The sequence below is a fragment of the Dama dama genome, chromosome 33 (assembly GCF_033118175.1).
Source record: "Dama dama isolate Ldn47 chromosome 33, ASM3311817v1, whole genome shotgun sequence".
Classification (NCBI taxonomy): Eukaryota; Metazoa; Chordata; class Mammalia; order Artiodactyla; family Cervidae; genus Dama; species Dama dama.
The window spans coordinates 22457498-22482318 of record NC_083713.1 but is presented as its reverse complement, the minus strand read 5'-3'; the positions used below and the strand labels follow the sequence as shown (position 1 = coordinate 22482318).

Genomic DNA, 24821 nt, shown 5'->3' with positions numbered 1-24821 from the left:
AGGGAAGAATGGAAGGAGGTGAATGGGCAGTTTTATCTTATTTTTTAGAGTCAGTCTCTGTACTTAAAAGGCCATCTCTGGAATAAGAGAGGAGGGAGGGAGCTTGCAGCAACTGTTTGTGTCTTGATGTCTGCATAACTCTAATCTGATTTACAGTTAGATGGTGCAATCTGCTTAGTGCAGCTGCAGGAATGAAGGTCAGGAATGCCCGCCATGGGGTCAGCAGAGGTCATGTGACCCTGGAGAGTCTGAGACTTGCAGTCATGACTGCTACCATGACTCTCCTCCAGATGCCAAAATTACTTCAATAATTATCTTGAGATAATCATTACTTTCTTGATTTGTTCTCTAGTTTTAAAAGCATTAGCAACTAAAAAGAGAAATATTTGTGGGGGGGGGATAAATTGGGAGACTGGGATTGACATATACACAGTACTATATATAAAATAGATAACTAATATGGACCTACTGTATAGCATAGGTTAACTCTACTCAGGACCCTGTAATGACCTATATGGGAAAAGAACCTAAAAAAGAGTGCATATGTATGTGTGTGTGTGTGTGTGTGTGTGTGTGTGTGTGTGTGTGTGTGTGTATGTGTGTGTGTGTGTGTATATATATATATATATATATATATATATAACTGATTCACTTTGCTGTTACACCTGAAACTGACACAACATTGTAAATCGCAGCAACATAGTAAATACAGTAAGTTAAAAAATTACTATACTTCAGTAATTTTTTTAAAAAGGAAGACATTTTAATTTTAAAAGATATTTTCAATTCAGTAAAAGATTACATGTATGAACTGAATTTTATGCTTACCAAACAAAAAGACGACAGCTTGCAGTCGACAGTCTGTCTCACTGCTTTAAATTTTACACACAAATACAGATCCCAAATGGCCAACATAAAAGGACAGTACGGAAGTAACTCAAGTTCTGTTTCTTTAGCTTTAATTTACCATCACCGCGCTACCATTGTTTATTCTGAATATACTGCTTAAAAGCAGAAAGGTGACATTCCCAAACGTTGGAGAATTGCATGCGGAGTGCATGTGCAGTGAGGCCAAAAGGTTCTGAATCGTTAGGAACTTACTCTTGAAAGTGCATCCCGAGTCCACCTGTGTCAGGGCTGATGGGAAAACTGGGTGTTTTGGGAATTAACTTACATGTGTACAATCCATACACAATGAAAGGATGAGTAATACTGTGTTAATTTGAAGCTTTCAGAGCAATTATTTTGATACTCAACAGTAACCTCAGCGGTTGTTTAGAATTTATACCAACAAAAGAATTTTCTCTGGGATGAGTGTCTCATCCTTGACATTGTTTAGATTGCAGGCACATGGTGATGATAAAAAGCAGGCTAACTTTTAGTTGGTTTTATTACTATTTTAAAATTTGCTGGGATGGTGTTTCCCAGACCACCCCCTCCTTCACATGCACATGGTCAGAGTCCAGCTGTGAAATGGGGTGGGGGTGCAGAGCTGGAGGGAAAGGAGCGTTCCTGGAGACTTCATCTCTGCTTTATGTACTTTGCCTCCAAACACGCTTTTTCTTACATATAGGGTTCCCTGCAGAAAAGTTTGAAAACCTCTGTGGGAAAACATTCATGTGGAAACACAATAAGCACTGGCATTTTAGGAGCTGTGCTCTGGAGAGAGGCCAGACCCCAGCGGTTCTGGTAGGACAATTTGTGAGGATGCTGAGGAACAAGAGAAGAATTCCTTGAGGGGTGATTACATTTAGGGGGTAGTAAGGAGGAGGAAGGTTTCCCTGTGGTTCAAACAGTAAAGAATCTGCCTGCAATGCAGGAAATCAGGAAGACCCCTGGAGAAGGAAATGGCAACCCACTCCAGTACTCTTGCCTGGGAAATCCCACGGACAGAGAAGCCTGGAGGGCCGCAGTCCACAGGGTCACAAAAAGTCAGACACACACACACACACACACACACACACACAGGGAGAAGGAAGGCAAAGACAAATAGGAGAAAGAAGAGTCAGAAGATACCAGAAAATTCAGAAGAGCATGGGCTTTGCAGAAGCCAAGGCAGCAGAGAGTTTAAAGAAGGAAAGGCCAACACAGTTCAGACTGTGAAGAGATCTAGGGAGCTGGAGAGAACAAAGGTCATAGGACATGATCCCTGGGAGGTGACTGGTGACTTTCAAAAAGTGCAGAAATCCCATTTTAGCAACTAAATTCCTCAGTCGAGGAATTTACTCTAAATACTAGATACACTTTGGAATACTATGCAGCAATCAAAGACGCTGCTGCTATGGACTTGGAAGGAATTCCAAGGCTTACAGTTGAGTGAACAAGCTAGTTCAGATTGATATGTAAATATATAATATATGTTAAACAAACAGATGGATGCTAAATAGTACGTTTCCCATGGGTACACATGTATGGAAATGCTCTGACAGTAGTCTGAAAATAAACAAGGAATTAAAAACAGAGCAGAACTGTGCGCAGAATGGGAACTGGGAGTGATACCCCAGGAACTGGGGCTTTGTCTATGATGTCCTGATTTGTTACAGAAAAATGTATTCCTATCATTACTTGTGGAAGTAAGTGATCTAAAAAGAAAGAAACTGCCTTGTACGAAGTTAGAGGAGTGTGGCTGAACTGTGGGATTGAAGGAGAGGAGAAAACTATGATTGGACCTCAAGAAGAAGGCAGACTTTAGGGATGACTTTTTTTTTTTAACGGAGGAGATGGAAGCATGTTTTTTAGCCTAGAAAGGTCATGTTGGGGAAAAAAATAAAAGCCAGATTTTTAAAATGCCCAAAGGAGTAAAATTGACACAGCAAGGTCAGAGGTCAGGGGTGGGGAATGGGGGAGGAGGGCCTGGAATAGAAAACTTGAATAGGAAGCTGAGATGGAGGTGTTGACAAGAGGAGCCCCCGGGTACCACCTCGGGAAGGACAACAAGAATGTCATCTGAAAAGATAACAGAGAGAAGTATGAACGCAGAGAAGGGGGAGGAGAGGGCCCTTTGGGGAGACAGTGAGCAGGGGGTCAGCTGTGGAGGCAAGGGGCAGGCAGGCTCTGCGTGCTAAGATGCAGGCAGAGGTTGGGGGCTGGGGTAGGGTCCCCGGGGGTGTTTGCAGTGGGTGCCCAGCTGTGGAGCAGATGCACTCAACCCAGAATCCTGGCCTCACAAGCTTTCCCAGAAACACTAAACAGCTGTGGAACAGGACTAAGGCGCTAAGTCTGAGGCTGGGTGAGGTGAGGACAGTGGAAGGATGGGGCATGAGGCAAAGAGGAACAGTGCCTGCCCAGCTGGAGTGGCTGCAATGGGGAAAACTGGTGAAGACATGCGGAGGAAAAATGAGATTTTGCTGCTGTCTTTCCTAAACTACTGAGAAGAAGTCCCATGAAAAGTCTAGAACAGATTCCTTTATCCCAAGCACAAAACTCTTTTGATTGGTTTTCCATCTAAAATGCCTACTGTCTCTAAAAACAAAACACCCCAAACTTAACTCTCCACTTGCCTTTGTTCTGTGTAACTGTTTTCCAAGGTTCAAAAATCCCATCTCCAACGCAATTTGCATGCCTCCTGAAACACGACCAGTTCAAACATCTTCTAATTTTGAAGGCAAATGTATGGAGAGCAGGCAATATAAAATAAATCAGAAGATGAAAAGACATATTCTCTATCTTTTCTCTAATTATTCAACTAGTTTCTGAATGTTTTGAATGTAAGCTAAGGTTTGTTACTTTAAACATCACTTGTGCACTCTTAGCATTGTCAAAAAGGCATCGGTAAATCTTCAAATACTGAATAAATACACAAACAAGAGCTTTTTCTTACCGAAATATATCACGATGGTTTTTGATGTTCCAATCATATTCTCCTTTACTGACAAGTTCGAAGAATTCTGTTCTCCTCCTGCATGAAATCAAATGAAAATTCTCAGTCTGTGTGGTGATATAAACACATTTATGGGAAAATATAAGACCACCTCAACCAAGTAATTTAATATTTGAAATCATAAGGCTAAAGTGCTATCAAAATAAACCACTTTTTAAAAACTGTTGAGGCTTTGACAAAAAGCCACAATCATTTCCAAATGTATTTACAACAGAAGAGATTATCAAGCCATAAAACAGAAATCAGTGTGGTCCCGCATTTGGGATTACTTGCTGTGAAGCCTTGTGACTCTTACTGAAAAAGTCAGAGAAGGGAGGCAAGGACACATAAAAAGTGGGAACAGTTCCAGAATGTTCTTTTATCATTCAATGTAGAACTGAGCTGTATGATCATCCAAGATAATATAAACCCCCTGGTAGTAAATTCAGAACAAATACTTTTGTAGAGGTTAAAAAGTAACCATTTCATCATTTTGGGGCTTTAACACATAGGCTATGGAGTCAGAAATAACTGTGTTTAAACCACAGCTCAGTCACTTCCTTGCTGTGCAACTTTGGAAAGTCACTTAAACCCTCTGAACCTCAATTTCCTAATCTCTAACTCGAGGGTCCTATTTGCTGGCTCAGAGTTATTGTGAGGATTAAGTGAGATGACAAGCAATGTGTTTAGCATTAGTGTCAGCACATTTTAAGTGCCGGATACACAAGCATGTGGAAATGCATTTAGAGATGTGTGTATATGGAAAAGAAAAGAAGGGAACCTTCTCAAGTTGTGAAAATAGGATTGCCACTCCTACTTTCAAAACTTTTGTTTAATCTAGTCTTATGATTTTTCATTTTTATAATGAGAAAGGAAAAAAAGACATCACCATTTTGGTTCTTTAAGAATCATTTCCCAAGGTCTCACATTTTTGGCACTTCCTAATAGAGTACAGAATGAAGCAGGGCAAAGGCTAATAGAGTTCTGCCAAGAGAACGCACTGGTCATAGCAAACACCCTCTTCCAACAACACAAGAGAAGACTCTACACATGGACATCACCAGATGGTCAACACCAAATTCAGATTGATTATATTCTTTGCAGCCAAAGATGGAGAAGCTCTATACAGTCAGCAAAAACAAGACTGGGAGCTGACTGTGGCTCAAATCATGAACTCCTTATTGCTAAATTCAGACTTAAACTGAAGAAAGTAGGGGAAACCACTAGACCATTCAGGTATGACCTAAGTCAAATTCCTTATGACTATACAGTGGAAGTGAGAAATAGATTTAAGAGACTAGATCTGATAGACAGAGTGCCTGATGAACTATGGACGGAGGTTCGTGACATTGTACAGGAGACAGGGATCAAGACCATCCCCATGGAAAAAAAATGCAAAAAGGCAAATGGTTGTCTGAGGAGGCCTTACAAATAGCTGTGAAAAGAAGAGAAGTGAAAAGCAAAGGAGAAAAGGAAAGATATTCCCATTTGAATGCAGAGTTCCAAAGAATAGCAAGGAGAGATAAGAAAGCCTTCCTCAGCGATCAATGCAAAGAAATAGAGGAAAACAACAGAATGGGAAAGACTAGATATCTCTTCAAGAAAATTAGAGATACCAAGGGAACATTTCATGCAAAGATGGCCTCAATAAAGGACAGAAATGGTAGGGACCTAACAGAAGTAGAAGATATTAAGAAGAGATGGCAAGAATACACAGAAGAACTGTACAAAAAAGATCCTCACGATCCAGATAATCACGATGGTGTGAGCACTCACCTAGAGCCAGACATCCTGGAATGTGAAGTCAAGTGGGCCTTAGAAAGCATCAGTAAGAACAAAGCTAGTGGAGGTGATGGAATTCCAGTTGAGCTATTTCAAATCCTAAAGGATGATGCTGTTAAAGTGCTACATGCTATATGCCAGCAAATTTGGAAAACTCAGCAGTGGCCACAGGACTGGAAAAGGTCCGTTTTCATTACAATCCCTAAGAAAGGCAATCCCAAAGAATGCTCAAACTACCACACAATTGCACTCATCTCACACGCTAGTAAAGTAATGCTCAAAATTCTCCAAGCCAGGCTTCAGTAATATGTGAACCATGAACTTCCAGATGCTCAAGCTGGTTTTAGAAAAGGCAGAGGAACCAGAGATCAAATTGCCAACATCTGCTGGATCATCGAAAAAGCAAGAGAGTTCCCGAAAAACATCTATTTCTGCTTTATTGAGTATGCCAAAGCCTTTGACTGTGTGGATCACAATAAACTTTGGAAAATTCTGGAGGAGATGGGAATGCCAGACCACCTGACCTGCCTCTTGAGAAACCTGTATGCAGGTCAGGAAGCAACAGTTAGAACTGGGCATGGAACAACAGACTGGTTCCAAATAGGAAAAGGAGCACATCAAGGCTGTATATTGTCACCCTGCTTATTTAACTTCTATGCAGAGTACATCATGAGAAATGCTGGGCTAGCTGATGCACAAGCTGGAATCAAGATTGTTGGGAGAAATATCAATAATCACAGATATGCAGATGACACCACCCTTATGGCAGAAAGTAAAGAGGAACTAAAGAGCCTCTTCATGAAAGTGAAAGAGGAGAGTGAAAAAGTTGGCTTAAAGCTCAACATTCAGAAAACTAAGATCATGGCATCTGGTCCCATCACTTCCTGGGAAATAGATGGGGAGAAAGTGGAAACAGTGTCAGACTTTATTTTTTTGGGCTCCAAAATCACTGCAGATGGTGATTGCAGCCATGAAATTAAAAGACACTTACTCCTTGGAAGGAAAGTTGTGACCACCCTAGATAGCATGTTAAAAAGCAGAGACATTACTTTGCCAACAAAAGTCTGTCTAGTCAAGGCTATGGTTTTTCCAGTGGTCATGCATGGATGTGAGAGTTGGACTTTGAAGAAAGCTGAGTGCCGATGAATTGATGCTTTTGAACTGTGGTGTTGGAGAAGACTCTTGAGAGTCCCTTGGACTGCAAGGAGATCCAGCCAGTCCATCCTAAAGCAGATCAGTCCTGGGTGCTCATTGGAAGGACTGATGTTGAAGCTGAAACTCCAATACTTTGGCCACCTCAGTTGACTCATTGGAAAAGACCGTGATGCTGGGAGGGATTGGGGGCAGGAGGAGAAGGGGACGACAGAGGATGAGATGGCTGGATGGCATCACCGACTCGATGGGCATGTGTTTGAGTAAACTCCGGGAGTTGGTGATGGACAGGGAGGCCTGGCGTGCTGCAATTCATCGGGTCGCAAAGAGTCGGACACGACTGAGCGACTGAACTGAACTGAACTGAACCGAATGAGGGGCTCTTTAAAGGATTGTGTAACACTGCTTCCCAATGCGCACCCCACAAAATGCTAGTCTTAGGAGGTGCTGCATGTAAAGGGGGTGCTCTGGCCAAGTGGGTTTGAGAAATGCTTCCTGTGATTCTTGAATATTCACCACCCACATTAGCCTTTTGTAGGCTCTACAAAACACTGAGATAGAAAAGCCTATTCAACTTGACCACAGAATCCCATAGCACTGGTGTTTTAAAGAATACACTTTGGAAAATTTTACCATGGCATTTATCGTGGAAATCAGAGTAGCATCTTGGACACTTAGTCTGACTCATTGTAGTTTGGGGGACAAAGGACAAGATGCTGAGTGCTACTGGCTCCCCTGTTTCTTGTCTGGAGTCCCCATCACCAGCTGGGTCCTTACTGTTCCAGGCAGACTTCCTGGGTTCTGTCATTTACTAACCACATGACTGACTTTGGGTAGTTAGGGTTGGTGGGAGGATTTACGTAAAAGACTTGGCAGAGTGCCTGACACAGTAGCTGTTCAGTAAGGATTAGCTCCTGTTATTAAGCTCAGAAGCATTGGGTATACTGGCCCTCGCTGGTGAGTGTCAGAGCTGGGACACAACACAAGCTTTTGGAATAACAGTTGCCCCAAGCAGCAAAGGGCCTTCCCTGGTGGCTCGGATAGTAAAGAATCTGCCTGCAGGGCAGGGGACGTGGGTTTGATCCCTCGGTTGGGAAGATCCCCTGGAGAAAGAAATGGCAACCCAGTCTAGTATTCTTGCCTGGAGAATTCCATGGACAGATGAGCCTGACAGGCTACCCCATGGGGTTGCAGAGAGTCAGACGCGACTGAATGACTAACACTTCCGCTTCACTTCATATACTAATGTATAGCAAAATTGCTAGGTCATAGAATCATTCCTATGTTTAATTTGAGTTTTCTTTATAAATATAGATTGTTAGGGGCATATGTAACCTTTGAAAAAGGCTGCTGTAATTCTCTGATTTATAGGTCAGGAAACTCAAGGTGAAGGAAGGTGAAGTGATTTCCCCAGGATCCCAGGGCAGTTATGAATAAATCTAGGTAGATTCCAGGCCCCCAGCTTCCCAGCTGTGGCCTGTGTGATAATCTTTATAAACTGTGGGTGGCATGAGCCTTGGGGGCAGAATAGCCTTGCCTGCTGTGAGTGTCTGGACAGAGATGTGGCAGCATCACAGGCTGCTCTACTGAACCAGCAGCGGTTTCTATCAACAAGGAGATGCTCCCCAGAGCTGTGCGTGGCCCAGACCAGACTCGTAGTCCTCGGCTTTGGTGGTAGTTCTGACCTCCTCCTTAGTGATACCCATGACAAAGCAATAATGTGAAATTCACTGTACTTTTGAGAAAAGAACTGGTCCATACTGTTGCCCCTTTTAGCATCTATTTGTGTCTAGACTATACAGAGTCAAAATCAACATATATGAAACTGTTAGGAGCGCTTTTAAAAACCTGAGACTGCTAAAATGAACATTTGAAAATCCACAAAGTTATAATACTCCCTGGATCCAGACGCCTCTGTCATGAGGAACTATATCATTAACTTTTCAAGCAGATCATTGCCAACCTTGGTTTTCAAGGACAATGGCAAATACCTCGGCTAGTGAAAAGCAACTTACTGGAAAATCTCATTTATAATCAGATATGTTTTTATTAGGCTTTTATCCTGCTCTCCTGACATATGTTCCACTCAGAAAAATAGCAGTCTTTAAAAAAGCATCCTTTGAACAGAACTGGTAAAATTACCCTCAGAAATAATTCTAAAGATTGGTTACCAGTCACCCATCACTACATTGAAAGTCTTTCTTGTTTCTAATTTATCTGCAAGGCACCTTTTGTTTGTAAACTGAGAAATCACCAATCCTGTGTATATTTTAATTGGGAATATTTTTTGTAATGTTCTGTAACTCTCTATATAAGTATGTACACATATTCTTTATCCATTTATCTAACTGTTCTGAATCTACTAAAAGTCTTTGAATGTTAGGAAGATTTTTACTGTCAAGGTGGCAATTTCAACTCCAGAATTATTAGACAGGGTGGCAGGGGACAGGGTAAAATGGGTACAGGAGAGTAGGAGTCTCCTCTCTCAGTGTTCTTACAGCTCAATCAACAGGCACACCATACATCTGCAGTTGATTCCTAAAGGCAGATTCTGGAGAGATTTCTGGATTTGGGGCATAAAAGCACCACAGAGGAATAATAAATTAGTAGGCAGATGTTAATCCCGGTAATTATGACTAAAGGAAAAAAAAAGTTATATGTTTCACTTTGAAAGTGAATTGTGTCCCTGCGTTAGACTAGCACTGATAGCACAAGGGCCAGTGAGCATTAATACCTGAATAAAATTATCCATTAAAGTCTGTGCTGTTGTTGACAGCACAAATGAAACTGGCAAATGCAAGAAACGGAAAGACCAGAACAACTCTCAGTATTGATAACGGCAGAAAATTAAGACAATACAGGACCCTACACGTGAGTTCGGTTGATCTATAATCTCCAGGCCAAGAAGAGATTCAAGGGGTTGCTGGATGGTGCGTGCCCTAGTTGTCCCTGCATTTATGTGGCTTCCCAGGTGGTATAGTGGTAAAGAAACCGCCTCCCAGTGCAGGAAACACAAGAGATGTGGGTTTGATCCCTGGGTTGGAAAGATCCCCTGGAGGAGGAAATGGCAGCCCACTCCAGTATTCTTGCCTGAGAAATCCCATGGACAGAGGAACCTGGCGGACTATAGTCCACAGGGTCACAAAAAGTTGGACATGACCGAGCAACTGAGCATGCACGCATGTAGCACTCCCCAAGGTGGGGTATTACTGTTTTTCTCACTCTCACACTGGGCTCTGAGTCCTTGCAGGTAAGAATGATATCTTCTCTCTCTGTGCATCCCCAGCAACTAGCACAGTGTCTGGCATAAAGAAGGCATCAGTAAGTGCTACTGGATAAATTTCTCATGTTTTATTCAGTTGCAGTATCATATGGATGGAGATATGAGGATGAATCCTGGAGAAGGGAATGGCTACCCACTCCAGTATTCTGGCCTGGAGAAGTCTGCTTTTTTCACTCACTCATGAAGATGAATAGATCTAAAATGCTTTGATGTTCATCAGAAAGTACCAAAATATTTCTTCCATTAACCTGTCACTATGTCTGTTGTTCTACCATTAGAGTAATTTCCGTGGGTTAATTAATCAGCTCTGTTAAAATATAAGAATGTTTGCGAAAGAACAATGGGCTAAGCTCTGTAATCATTACACCTCACTATGCATTCATTTATCCTCTTCCTTTCCAATAAGGGACTAGTTAAGTGCAGGCAACTGTGGAGTTGAAAACATTGAACATGGTTGAGCTTTAACATTTGTTGAATGAAGAATGAATGAATATTCCCATCTGCATAGCAGTAGAAATATTTGCAGGGTTCTTACTGTGTTTTATAAAATAAATTGTTCTAGATATTAGTCTGATTTTTTAGAAGGATGATCAAACTATAACTCCTAACAATCTAAGCTAATTTGGTACATTTTGTTGTCATCATCAGATGCTTTTAGAAATGCTCCTTTTTGCATCCTTTTGGAAAGACAGAGACAAAGAAACCATTAGACTGGGCGTTTTCTGTAATTGCTGATGAATGTTTGCAGAGCACAAAGGGAAGTGAAAAATTTTCAACTTGAAGATTAGTCTGATTAATTTAGAAAGCCAACCGGAAAAGCATTAAGCACCCAAATGAGTATATAAAATCTGAATTCTTGGATAATTCTGTATTTAAATAGTGATCTGAGGCAATGTGGCATGGAGATATGGGCAAAGAAACCTTGATGACTTTGGGCAAATCACGTACTCTCTCTAAGCCTAGGTATCCTTATCTAGAAGATGGGGATAACAATATTTACCTTGCAGGTTGATACAACAATTCAATATCAGAGAGTTAAAATTTTGAAACTTTATTATGTCAGGCAGTGGGTCAGGTGTGGGGTTCCAAGAGTGAGCTACAGAGGAAGATGTCTGCATTCACAGAGCTCCCATTCTAAAGGTGATACAAGAAGATACTGTAATCCTAGGACAGTGCAGGGCAGGAGCCGCAGGCACCTGAGATGAGGGATACAGCATTCTGTGGTCACAGCCTCCTGGGGATGACTGCTACACTGCTCCTGCTACCCTAAAGGAACACCTTTCATGACTGTATTAAAGCTAAAGAAGGACCAACCTCTATTGTGTCCCAGTTTAGCTCAGCTACAGACGAGGAACCCTGAGACGAGGAACCGTCTCAGCGCCACGGGTGAGTCTCCTGGGCAACACTCACCTGGAGTCTCAGCCCATCCCAACCTGCTGGTGGCACCTACAGCTGAATCACACCTGCTTGATATCTACTGGGTTTGGAACTGGTGCCACTCCTGCGTTTGGTGCCCAAATGTTCTCAGGAGTGGCCTCGGTTTCCCCTCTGGTTCTCTTAAACTAACAGTTACAGAACTGCAGAGAGAACGGCAGAGTAGTTAAAGACATTTTGGAATCCAAATACTTGGTTCCAATCTCAGCTTTACCACTCAACACGGTGAGCAATACACTGACTTTCTCCCAACCGCAGTTTCCTCGTGTGTATGATGGGGTCAACAGTAGTACCTGCTCTGACAGAATCCCTGTAAGTGCTAAACAGAATAATGTGTATATCAAACTCCCAAGTGAGCACTCAGGGAATTTTAGGTACTGTTTCCACTAATTGTGGAATATGCAAGGTCATCTTTGTTAACTTACAGGCAGACAGTCAGTCCAGGACAACTGTGACATCTCGAAGTTTTAATGCTTGTAATTTTGGATTTCTCTCTGTCTGCCCCAACAAGTACTATCTTTTATGGTCCAAATTTCATTAACCTTTCTGGTTGAATGATTGTTTTCTTTATAAGGTACTTAAAATTGTCAGTGTTATCAAATTTAAATTATTTAGATTACTTAAATTTTCATCATCTTTCACATAGATAATCTCCTTTGGCCACCATCAGGACTCCAGGAGATCAGTATGGGTGAAGGACCTGTCCCTATGTTGCTGACAAGGAAACTAAGGCAAAGAGAGATTAAGTAAGTGACTCTCTCAAAGCTACATGGCTGGTAACCAATGGGGGATATCTAATTCCTGCTTGAGATGCTGAAATTACTATTTAATTATGAAAGCTCTATTCACTGCAGGGACTCAGAAATAGGCACAGAAATCAATTTCAGAAAACCACTCAGTGGTAACTGGAAAATGTTTTCAGTGAGGTGGAAAATCAGACTGAAGAATTAACCCCCAGACTTAAGGTCGTGAAGCCTAGAAATTCACACTGAGGTTTTGTTTGATTTTTGTTTGTTTGTTTGTTTGTTTAAACTTGTGAATTCTGCTTTCACCCATCATTTGTAGTAATAGGATCTTGAGCATATCCAAAGCCATTAGAAATTGAATTTACATGGTTTTGTGGTTGCTTTTAAAATAATTCCATATTTCCAGGAATTTTACATTGTTCTCTATTGGCACATTGGCACATGGCAGGATATCCTGCCACTAGGAATGAGTCATAACCCTCAGCCCCTGCCCCCAAAGGCCTGGATCTTCTCCCTGCCCACCTTGACCCCTTCTAGAGTGACTTGCCCCTTCTTAGGGGAGGAAAGCAGTGAACTTCCTTTCTGGTTGGCCTCAACTGTATCAAGGCTTTAGAGTTAAGTAGCCAGGACAGAAGAACCAAGCAAAATCCAAACTTCTAGAAAGTGTACAAGGCCATCCCACAACTAGACGATGTGCAAGCAAGCTCTTGTCTCTGGCTCTGCTTTGGGAGAGAGGAGGGAACTCATGCTGATTTTCATATTAAACCGGTTCATGTACACCTGGGAAGGTCAATATTTCCATGTGTAATGCATCCCCAACTTAAACGACAAGTACTTGATTCTTCCTTTAGAGAAAGAATACAGTTTGTGGAAAAGCCCCAAAACCAGAGGAGGAGGTTCCAGCTTATCCACAAGTTACTTATGTGAGCCAAGCTACACTAATTAACCTACAAACTTAGTGCCTGATCTACAAAATCGAGGCGATGAGTTGGATGACATCATTGCTAACAGTCCTTTCAATTCCACAACTCTATCTCTGTGAAATAAAAGTAACTGGGAGATAGTTTGTAGTAACTGCTTTCCCCTTCATTAACCCAAGGAGTTGTCTTGCCTAAAAATATGCAATACTTTAATGCAACTTTAGACAGGCAAGTGAATCAGCCTCCTGAAGGTCTAGATTATAGAATGAGCAGCTATTCAGAGCCTCAAAACACAATAACACTCACAGAAAGAGAACAAGCCAGCTTCTTTGGAGTCAGCAAACATTAGCAGGGGCTGTAGCATTAAGATAAGAGCAGAGTAATGAGCAAACAAGTGCCACCAACTTCTTTGACTGCATCACTCAGCGATTCATCACGTCCCTAACAGGCCTTGATGAATGGACTCCTACTGCTGACATTTTTTCTCCCTTAGAAGATACTTGGAAACTTGGTTTGGCAAATGCTTCTCCTTTGAGAAAAATAACATAAAACCCTGCAAGTATCAGACATGGGAAATAAAAATATTAAAGATATACAGGTTTCCATAAGCAACCAATCCAGGAGTATCAATTCAGAAGAAAAAAAAAAAAAAGGAACATCATGATACTTAAGTCAAAACGAAGGCCACAAAACATGCAAAATAAATAGTCTATAAAGCAAATGAGGTTGTAGATGCCACCATTTATGAGACATACAAGATCTTTACAAGACATAAGACATTTACAAGACAGATAAAGTAGGTACTATCATCTCTATTTTACACAAGAAGAAAACAGGATCAGAGAGGTAAGTAATTTGATGACACACAGCTATCTAGTGGCAGAGCTGGGCTTTTACTTTTAAAATTATTTTTAAAATTAATTAAAATGTATATTTATAAAAGTAATACATACACACAGTTAACAAATGAAACAGCACTAGAAAGCGTATGATGAAATAAAGCAGTGTTTTTCATTTTTCTGCTTTACTGTCCTTTGACTGTGTTTCTCAATGCTTTCGTGCGATTCCTAATTTGGCCATCATGCTTTTAATTTCCAAAAGCTCTTTCTTCTTCTACAGCTGCTCCTATTACTTTTTAAAGCATCTTGTTCTTATTTCCTGGAGACGATGTTTTAGCTCTCTAACGATACTGACGAGAGTTTTGGGTTTTTGTTTTCTTCTTCCCCCTGTTTTCTCTTAATTCTGTTTATTTTGTTTTGGCCTCTGCTTTTCATATGGGCGCGCATGTGTGCTCAGTTGCTAAGTCATGTCCAGTTCTTTGTGACCCCATGAACTGTAGCCTGCCAGGCTCCTCTGTCCATGGAATTTTCCAGGCAAGAATAGGCAAGAATACTGGAGTGGGTTGCCTTTTTCTCCTTCCGGGGATCTTCCCAACCCAGGGATTGAACCCACGTCTCCTACATCGGCAGGCCAATTCTTTACCACTGTGCCACCTAGGAAGCCCTGTTTCACATGGGAGGTTTTCATAAAATGTTCTGTGGTCCTTGGTGTCTGTGTGTAATAGAATGACATTAAAAGGCTAAGCAGGAAATCTATATGTATGTCCCCCACACAGTGCATGGGACACATTTATACTAAAAAGCTATTCACTGTTTATCTGAAATTCAAATTTAACTTCTTGTACTTCCATTTGCTGAATCTGAGGAACCTGGATATGTGGCTTATGGATTCTGGCCGCTGGCTGACTGGGCTGTGGGCTCGAGTTTTCAATCCATTTTACTTCATTCCCTCTTCTGACTTCTGCGTCCCATCCCCACCTTGAGCTTTGCTCAGTCCAGAGCACTTTCTTTCATCACTCCAGAGGATAAACTTCTGGCCTTCTCTAGGGATAGAGGAGAGGGAGTTCTGGCTACTTTGGTGGAGGACTTCATGGGCTCTGAGTGTCCTGAAAACTGACTTTCCAGTTATTTCCTCATCTTAAGCTGTGAGCATCACATTTCTCTTTTCATGGTGCTTTTTGTCTCTGAGCCCCAGGTGAGGCTCTGCAGGGCCTACAGCGCACTCCTCAGAGTCTTCCTGCTTTCCACGCCACTCTGCCAGAACACCCGACCCTCATCAGTCGGCCTTCATTCTCCACAAACACACTGACACCTCTTCTCAACTGTGGTGTGTCCTCTCCCTTTCTCCTTGTAGATTTGCTTTTGCTTTTAAATTTATCTGGTGCTGTTCAAGTGGTGTTTCAAAAGGGAGAAAACATAGACACTTGGGCTCAGTAAACCAGGTTTAACTAGAATGCCAGAATGAGACTTAAATCTAGATCAGTATCATCCCAAAGCCTCTACTCTTTCCTCTCTGCCATGTCATAACCCATTCACCAGAGGCCAACAAGAAATACCTGTGACACAGATTGTCAGCTGTCTACTCCAATATCTCTCTTGCCTTTCTTTCTTAGTAATAGAACTCCTAGACTTTAGCATGGCATGTAATTACCCAACACAAAGCCTTCCTATCCTAACCTAGGGATGGCCAATGAAATGTAGGTGGAATCGTTACGTGAAGTTTCCAGAAAATGCTTTTAAGAAATAACTTGCATTACCTTTGGCTCCTTTCTTTTTTGTTCCTTTCTTCTTTCTGATAGCTGGAATGGGGACCTTGTGCCTAGAACATGGGCAGCTACCTTGGGCTAAGGTGGAAACCAGGTGTTGAATGTGGCCACACAGAAAGATAAAGAAGCCTGGGTCCCTGATGACAATGGAACTACTCTACCAACTGCAGGTTGCTTATGTCCAGACTTCTTTGACATGACAAAGAAGTAAGCTACTGTGATTTTGGGTTTCCTGTCCCTTATAACTGAAGCTGATTCTCACTGACGCCATGCCAAGCACCGTAAGATCTGAACGGAATGACATAGGCCTCCTAGGAAAGGTGGTAGGAAATAGTTCAGCCAGATGGGGAAGTGGAGGAACAGTGATAGGGCTGGAGAACAAGGGGCACTGCATAAGCTGCTTTTAAAGGGTAACATGCAGTTAACTAATAAAAAAAGACTTATCTTTTCTGAAAAACAAAACACAAAGGGTAACATTAGACCAGTCTAGTTGAAGCACAAATCATGTAGGAGAGAAGTGAGAGATAAGAATGCAAAATGGTTGGGGGCAGATTATGGCGGGAGAACCTTGAAACATGAACCAAGGTTAGAGGTTCCTTTGAAAGCAATGAGGCCACTGAAGCCTTTTGAGATGCGAGTTGGAGACTCATGTCTAGAATGTGAAAGAGGGTTAGAATGAAGAGTTTTGGGGTCTTCCCTATGCCTCTATAGAGGTAATGTAGAGTTCAGGCCAGGAGAGTGAGCAGAGAAAGAAGAACTGGAACTCATACATAGAAGCAAGGAGAAGAAAAAGCTATAAGAGATCCAGAAAAGGAGAGAGGAAGTTAGGCGCATGTTGGGGAAAAAAAGAAGATAGACATTGACAATAAGAAGTCAGTAAACCTGCGGATGTGTCAAAGAAGCTAGAAAATATCAGGAATGAGTAAAAGACGTTGAATCTGGGGACAAGAAAGTCTCTGCTGACCTCTGAAAGTACAATGTTGGCAGAATGTGAAGGTGGATGCTGGTCTGCAAGTGCACCTAGGTGCTAGGAAAATAAAAGTAGTCATCTGCTCCATTTATTTTAAAAGGTAGGCAATAAAAGAAAAGTAAAGTGAAAGGCAATTAAAGGCCAGGGGGATCAGGTCAAAGAATTTCTTAAGGAAGAAAAGTTGTTTGGTCTTTAAGGTCAGAGAAAACTGTGCATATCAGTGAAGGAAGAGATGACCAGGCCACCAAAAGCAGTGGTTCCTGATGGAACAGGTTTCACAGGAAATGAGCAGGATGGCATCACCAGCTCAGGTGGAAGCCTGAGTTTTTGGGGAAAAGAAGGATGGCTTTTCTGAGAAAGAGAGCTAGAGGAGAGGTAAAGAATGAAGGCTTGGATTTCTTGTCATCCTTTCAGCAACACAAGTTTTTCATTAGCATCATCAATGCCATTAGAGATCTAAGCACTAGTAATAGTCTACAATAGCAATCTTAGGGACTTCCCTGGTGGTCCAGTGGTTAAGACTCGACACTTCCACTGCAAGGGGCACAGGTTCCATCCATGGTTGGGGAACTGGATTCCACCTAGTTTGTGGAGTGGCCAAAAATAAAATAGCAATCTTAGCCAGTCTTTAAACTAAAAATGTCCATCACTTAGTTTCAGCCAGTAGTCCCAAACAAGGCTCATAAAACAGAAGGAAAAATATATATCTTGTGATTGTAGTCCTGACTGTCTTGTTTCACAGACACCACACTAATGAGGTTCTTTTAGATGAGGGAAAAAAAAAAACAACAACGACAAAAACTTTAGCTCATTTACACATTGATATCAGTGTTAGAATAACAGGCAACCTCCAGTTTGGACCTGAAAGTTAATTACAGGATGAAACTTTAGATATCCATTTGTCAAATAGATCAAATGCCAATACCTACTCAAAGTACAGCGTGAGGTCTGTTGCCAGTATTGACTGCTTCAAAAGCTGCATAAGGTCACTGTATTCCTTGGAGGACAAATTAGCAAAGATGTTGTGACCCTGGAACAAGAAAGTAAAAAGTCACTGAAGACAGCATTACATCTGAGCTTGGCAACTACATGTTTTTTCTACTTTTTTTCAGAAACAGTCTAGAAACACGATAAAATAATTCTTTAAAAAGCTTAATGACAATCTGTGCAAATACAAACAGATTCCCTGGCAAACAGACCAAAGCCAGAAGTACAATCATAATCACTGGTGAGGAGGACCACCAAGGGACACTTTATTACATCCAGTTTCGAAGAGAAAACTGGAAAGTGTTTGAACTCCTCTTACTAAGCCTATGACTGTGCCAACAACTCCATTTAACTGCCCATTTCCTGTGAGACCACTGAGCAGAGAAATCGACAAAACTTCTGGGAAACTTTCTGACCCCTGAATACAGACTAGTCTCCCTAGTAAAGACTTAAGCAGGCATTTTGGAAGTAGTTGCTATTGCAACAAATGACTCAAGGAAGAGAAGAAACATTAGACCAGTGGTACACAGGTGGCTCAAGTGGTAAAGAATCCACCTGCCATTGCAGGAGCCACAGGAGACGTGGGTTCAATCCCTGGGTTGGGAAGATGCTCTGGAGGAGGAAATGGCAACCCATTCCAGTATTCTTGCCTGGAAAATCCCATGGACAGAGGAGCCTGGAGGGCTACAGTCAATAGGGCTGCAAAGAGTCAGACACGACTGAGCATGCAAGCACGCAAATGGGGGTGATTTTGACAATGGGCACTTCTGGCAGTGCCTAGAGACACTTTGATTATCACGCTGATGGACGGTGCTTCTGGTATCTAGTGGGCAGAGGCCAAGGATGCTGCAATGCGCCCAACAGCCCCCACAACAAAGACTTACTTGACCCAAAAGTGACAATACTAATGAAGGTGAGAAATGCTGTGTTAGGCTAGATGAAGATACATCTGGATAAAGTGTGTGACATAATTATAGTACAGTAATTGCTGAGTAGCTAGAAAGTATAAGATATTGCTCTTGGCACAGGAGGACTCTAAAAGAGTGACTTTTGCATAGAACAACCTACAAATACATCTGTATCTCCATTCCTTTGAAAAGCACACTTTTTTCCCATCCAGCTTTGTTTTAGCTACACTAGACAGTGCCATAGTGTTTTTAGTCAAGTGAAAAAGTCCTTCTGTAAAGTGACGGACACTTCACTTAATTTGCTTTGAAAGTCAGGACTTTTCATTTATCAGGTTTTCTTAGCATGAGATACCAACTCACCAACAGGTGGTCTGGGAACTGGACCAGTTTTAAACCGAGTATCAGGAACCAGAAGATGGTGCAAAAGAAAGGCAGTGAAGTGATTGCCTGAGAGCTTTTTCCAGTGAGAGGTAAATTAATTCTTCTGGGGAGCCAGAATATCAATTAGTAAATTACTATGTACCAGGCACCAGATGATCGCCTGCCCCCTTGAGTTTATCTCATTAGGTGAACCATCACCCCTTAAAGACTAGAGTATATTGGTTCCACCTGGGGCAAGGTCCAATATTAATAATAATTTTCAAACAAACTCTTCTGGACCCTTAATTCAGCCATTAGGAAGAAGAGAAATAACTGAAGGAGTGCCGCACCATAATTCTGCCTAGGTGTCTTTGCCTGAGCCTTGCCCCTGGATCAGTCACAGGCTGGTGTACTGGGGCCTGGGAAAAAATGGTTGGGAGCTCTGGAAAAGTAGTCACCTAGGTCCAGTCACACATCTAACATTTCTCAGGGAAAGAAACAGAGATATTAGGAGCAAATTATAGTAAACTCTACTGTGAAGACCAGGAGGAAGCTGGTCTGAATCTGACAATGTTGATTATTTTGTGAGAGTGAGTTTTGCTACCTTTAAAGGATATACAGTAACTAACTAACACAGTTTATAGCTGACAGAGTGACAAAGCTAGCCAGGTCAGATTTAGTAATTATAAGTTAATTTGTAATCAGTGTATATTTATACACAAACTGGCCTTCTATGGTGCCTCAAGGGTTTGGTCTCTAAAATAGATTAGTCTCCCTGAAATACTACTTCTATTTCTTGTTTAGGGAGGAGTGGTATTGATGGGGGAAAAAAAAATGTGGAGGAAGAAAGATCTAGATCAACTGTCTTTAAGTCATCTAACCTCCCTATGCCTCTGCATCATTTGGAAAGTGGGGTGGTAACGACATCTGCATTTTCGCCTTTCTGATGGGCAGTACGGGGATGGGGAGAAGGGGGAGGCAGCGCTTCGTTCCATTACTGCTATTCTGCGTTGCTCATAGAGAACCCCAGCACAAAGGGCAGCTGATGAATTTTGCTTGTATGAAGACAAATTCTGAGTTAGTGGGGCTCTGTTGCACAAGCAAATGACCTTCTGAGAAAACGTGACCTCCTGTTTATTATCAGTTATTACAAAGGTGTGAATGTCTGGCCTCAGGGATGTAAGCCCATCATATTACCAGCACAGAAAAGATAGTCTGATCCCGAGTTCCTCCCATTCCTATTCCCCTCTGCACGCAGCTAAAACCTGGCTTTCATAGAAGAATTCCAGAGCCACGGGTGCTGGGACACTGGTTTCTGTCAGAGTTACTGAGAGCCTGACCCTGATGTTTCATTCTCAACTGAAAATCCATCTCCCCCGACGGGTCTGCCTTCCGCAGCTGCAGGCAGGTTCCGGAGTGCTGACTCTCCTTTATGGGGTCGAAGAAGGCTTTCGTGATATTGCAAAAGACACGCTTTCTCAAGATAGGCTGGAGGAAAAAAACCTCCATATTTAATGATGCTATTCCAGGGAAGCAGGGCCTTAATGATGATAATAATAATAATTAATGGCACAGCTAGAGAACTGACAAATAATGGGGAACAGATGATCCCTTCCTGGCCTCAAAAAAAAAAAAAAAAAAAAAAAAAAAGTCTGTACGCCTGCAGAAAATTAAACAGATCCTTTCTTGGCAATTTCAAACTCAGATGCCTCAGTTAGAGTCAGTTAGCGGTTTTACTTTTTCTCTGTGGAGAGCTAAAAGTATGAAAGACCAACCACTTCCAGCACCCGACCACTTCCAGCACCCGCAATGCATACGAAGCAAAAGAAGGCCCCCAGCTTGGGTCTCAAGTTTAGTTGCAGTTCTCATGTCCAAATTGTCCCACCAGCAATTTTAAGTTCTTGTATCTTTTTTATAGGTTTCTCAATTATGTAAATAAAGTGTAACTCTCTCACCCTGTTTCTGATTCCATCATCTTTTCAAATGGGTTTCACAAAATGGAGATGTTGGGCCACTCACTTCTGGGGTCTGTTACTGCACTTCTGTACCCTGAAGAAATGTAAAGCCATGTTCTGGTGATAAGCAGTAGGCAGTCTGCTCTAAATGAATCTGAAAAGCCCCCTAACCAATAATGAAAACCCAAATGAATTAGTTCAGGAAGAATCTGAACAAGGTCCTTGGTCAGGCATCTGAAAGAATTTTTTAAAAGCCACCAAGAAGAAATCCAATAGTTCTGATTCTCTGTATTTCTCCTTGCAAAGAAAGAGAAGCAGGAAGCATCATTTCATTGGTTTTCTTTCAAGGAGAGAAGCAGAATGTTGGGTTTTTACCTCACTCTGAAGGATCATCACTGCATGGTTGAAATGGTGATGCTCTAAGGTGGCAGAGGTTCCGTAGAGTTGGGCCAGGGCAGAGCCGCTCCTGAAAGAGGACAGACGCGTGAGTGACCAAGGTCCTTCTGCATCAATGACCTCCCCCACACCAGCTCTTAGGATCACATTGCTGCTCCTGTTTTTACAAAGGACCATGAGCAGATACATTCTCAGGTAATCACTTGTGGGGTTCACAAATCCATAAAGTAAAACCTTTTAGGGAACCTGCTGTGTGTTAGGCTAGACACAGTGGGTGATACCACCATGAAAAAGACAGTCCATGCTGCCAAGAAATGTACAGACTAGTAGGGAGATGAGATGTGGTCCTAAGGGAAAATAATGGACAGAGCACACAATATAAATGCCATAGGAAGTGTTTCAGTTCAGTCAAAGAGCTCTCGGTGTTCTGAGGACAAGAGACATGATTCCTGGCTCTGGGGATCAGGGTAGGCTTCATGAGCTAAACCTTATAAAGTTTCTGAGTATCCAGGACAAATGTCATATACTATGTGTATTTGCTATTCCATGGGAAAGACCTTGTGAATACTATGTAAAACCCATTTAATCTACTTTACATGTAAGGTTGACAAGCTTCAACTATGGTTTTCCAACCTATGGTCACACTATGATATCTCAGTGTCCAACTCCAGAAAGTTCCCTGGACTTGGAGTCAGAGGTCACCTCTCAGTAACAGCTTTGGGTCATTACTTGGTTGTTTGAGAATCAGTTTCTTTGTCTCTAAAATTATGGTAATACTCTCTATCTTACCTGCTATTTATGAGACTACAATAAAATTTTTCTAAGTGCCCTTCATAGTGCCAAGCATGTAAGTAGGTTGTAGTCTATACTAGTTAAAACACATAGACATTTCCATTTAAAATAAATAAAATGTTAATTGATACTTGAAAGGATTTTTTGAATTATCTGTAAGTTTTAATCAGGTGGTATTATTTCTTTCAATCTTGCCCTAACCTATATCATTTAATAAGTGACAATTTGTTAGGCTAATCTTAGCAGTATGTGATTAATAGTTAATGTTAGTTACTATTTTTCTAACATACGGTTCATTTTTATGAAAATGTGTCTTTCAAAATGCACACTGTATTGTGCCAACACACTTTGTTGTATTTGTCATGGCTTTTGAAAATCTAGGCTGGAAATCTAGGATGAAAATCCAAATGCCTGGATGTATTTATTTATTTATTTATTTATTTTCTTTTTAAACTTTTTTTTTTTGAAAGGTAACTGAGTGTTTATTTATTTATTTATTTTTTTAATTTTTTATTAGTTGGAGGCCAATCACTTCACAACATTTCAGTGGGTTTCGTCATACATTGATATGAATCAGCCATGGATTTACACGTATTCCCCATCCCGATCCCCGCTCCCACCTCCCTCTCCACCCGATTGCCCCGGGTGCCTGGATGTATTTAAAATGCCTGGATGGAGTAGCTGCTTAAAAAATATTAGCCACTTGGCTAATAAGGTTGTGGTGATATGTCTAGAGATTATAGTTCAAACTGAAGGTTGATAGTAATGTGTATTAACATTTTTAAAATAATATTATTAATAATAATAGCTCTATGAGTAAGTACCTATCATGCACTAGGCAATATGTTAACACCACAACATATTACTTCATCTAGTACTGACAACAACCATGAAATAGTTATTATTTTCTCATTTTACAGATAAGAAAACCAAGGCTCAGAGAAGGTATGTTACTTTTCCAAGGTCACAGAGCTAGTAAGTACCAGTTCTAGATTGGCACCCAAATGCTGAAGTTTTTCTGATTACATAATGAGAAAGAGAATTTTAACTTCCACATTTCTTATATCCGAGTCTACATTTTTGCCAAGCTGGTTGTCATCAAACCTTCTTTGAAAGAAGTTTTCAAAATTTGATTCAGAATTCTCCTGTTATAGCTGCTAACTTCAGACTCAGATTCCTGAGATTGGTTTCTATCAACCAGCCACATGCCCCAGTTATTGGTGTGAATCCTGAATGAGTCCTTGGTGTAAAGTGGGGCCGAGATGCAAAATATCATCTCCTTCTTTATCATGTTGGCTTAGCAGACCTCACAAGTTAAATCAGCTAGATGATCACAAATCACTAAATATTTTTTTTCAGGATGAGTAGGATGTTTGTGTCCTCTGCTGCCCTCTGCTCTCCCCAGATCCATGAAGCTTCTGAACTGTTATGTTTCATCAGGAGGACTCTCAGAGTGCTTGTGCAAATGCATCTGAAGGTCCACGGTTTAAGAGTCTTCATCCTTACAAAGGAACATCCTCTTTGTTCCTTTTAGTAATTCCATCTTACATGTTTCACACACTTACACAATACTGAGCTAATTACAAGTATGCAGATTTTGCAACAGAAGCAGACTAATGATGTATTCATTCATTCACCTAACAAGCACTGAGGACTATTATGATGCAAGGCTGTGAGCATGTGGGATATGGAGATAAAGAATGGCTCTTACCCTCAGGAAGCTCACAGTCCTTATAACTGCACAGAAGACTTTGTCCACACTTTCATTAACAATGCTCACCTTTCTGCAAGCAAGGTGCCATCTTAGTATTCACAGAATGGAACATGATACTAACTCTACTTTGAGTTTTCTTTAGAATAAAATCATTTAAACAAGAATGCTTCCATTTCCCTATGGTTGCCTCAGTTATACTGTTAGGTTTGGTCTCTGTCAGATTTTCTGAGACTCCAGGACACCCTGGTGCTTCCTCTCTCAGGCCGAGGCTCACTGAGAATGCTGCCTGCACCTGCCATTACTCATACACACCTGTTATGAATCTCCTAGCACTGCAAGAGTGAAGTCCATGGTCAGAAAACTTGATAAAAGTGGCAAATATTGAACTGTTAGGATAAACTTTATCAGAAAGCATTAGACAGAATATGAGTTCTTTGGGATGTAAAATGGCATTATGGGCAGAAGTAAAAAAAAGGGTCTCAGAGTTAAATACACTTGGGAAATGCTGGGTTTAAGAAGTTAAACTGTTAAGATTACTGTAGGATTTATCTGTGGCATCAATATGTGAACATACGTACTGTGATTCTGCAGGAAAGGAACATATTATGTAGTATTAACCAAACTTACTTGATCATTAAACCATTTTTTAAAAGACGACATGTGTTTCATGTAATGTACTCTGTGTAAAGGGCATACTGACACTTTTTCATGTAAAATGTGGAAAAAACCCTCCAATCAATCACATACGGAAAAAAAATGACTTTAATACCACACCTTGTTTTAATTGTCTGTGGTAAGTATATCCATCATATCAGTAGCTCTGGGGCACACAGACTGTAATTGTGAAAATATTACACATACATGGAGGGTGTGTGGAGACAGGAGGAGAGGAGACTCCAGATCCTTTACACACAGGAAGATTTACACCTGTGATTATTTATGATGCTCATTATTGATC

General features: G+C 41.3%; 1 protein-coding gene across 1 annotated transcript in view; it reads right to left on the bottom strand.

Annotated features, from left to right (window-relative positions):
* PDE11A (phosphodiesterase 11A) overlaps nucleotides 1–24821 on the bottom strand; it is a 407012-nt gene that overhangs the window by 48792 nt on the left and 333399 nt on the right. Inside the window, exons 14-16 of the mRNA XM_061135538.1 lie at nucleotides 21337–21427; nucleotides 17681–17781; nucleotides 3821–3898 (exon numbers count right to left, since the gene is read on the bottom strand). Of these exons, the coding sequence (XP_060991521.1) occupies nucleotides 3821–3898; nucleotides 17681–17781; nucleotides 21337–21427 (270 nt within the window). The remainder of the gene's footprint in view (nucleotides 1–3820; nucleotides 3899–17680; nucleotides 17782–21336; nucleotides 21428–24821) is intronic.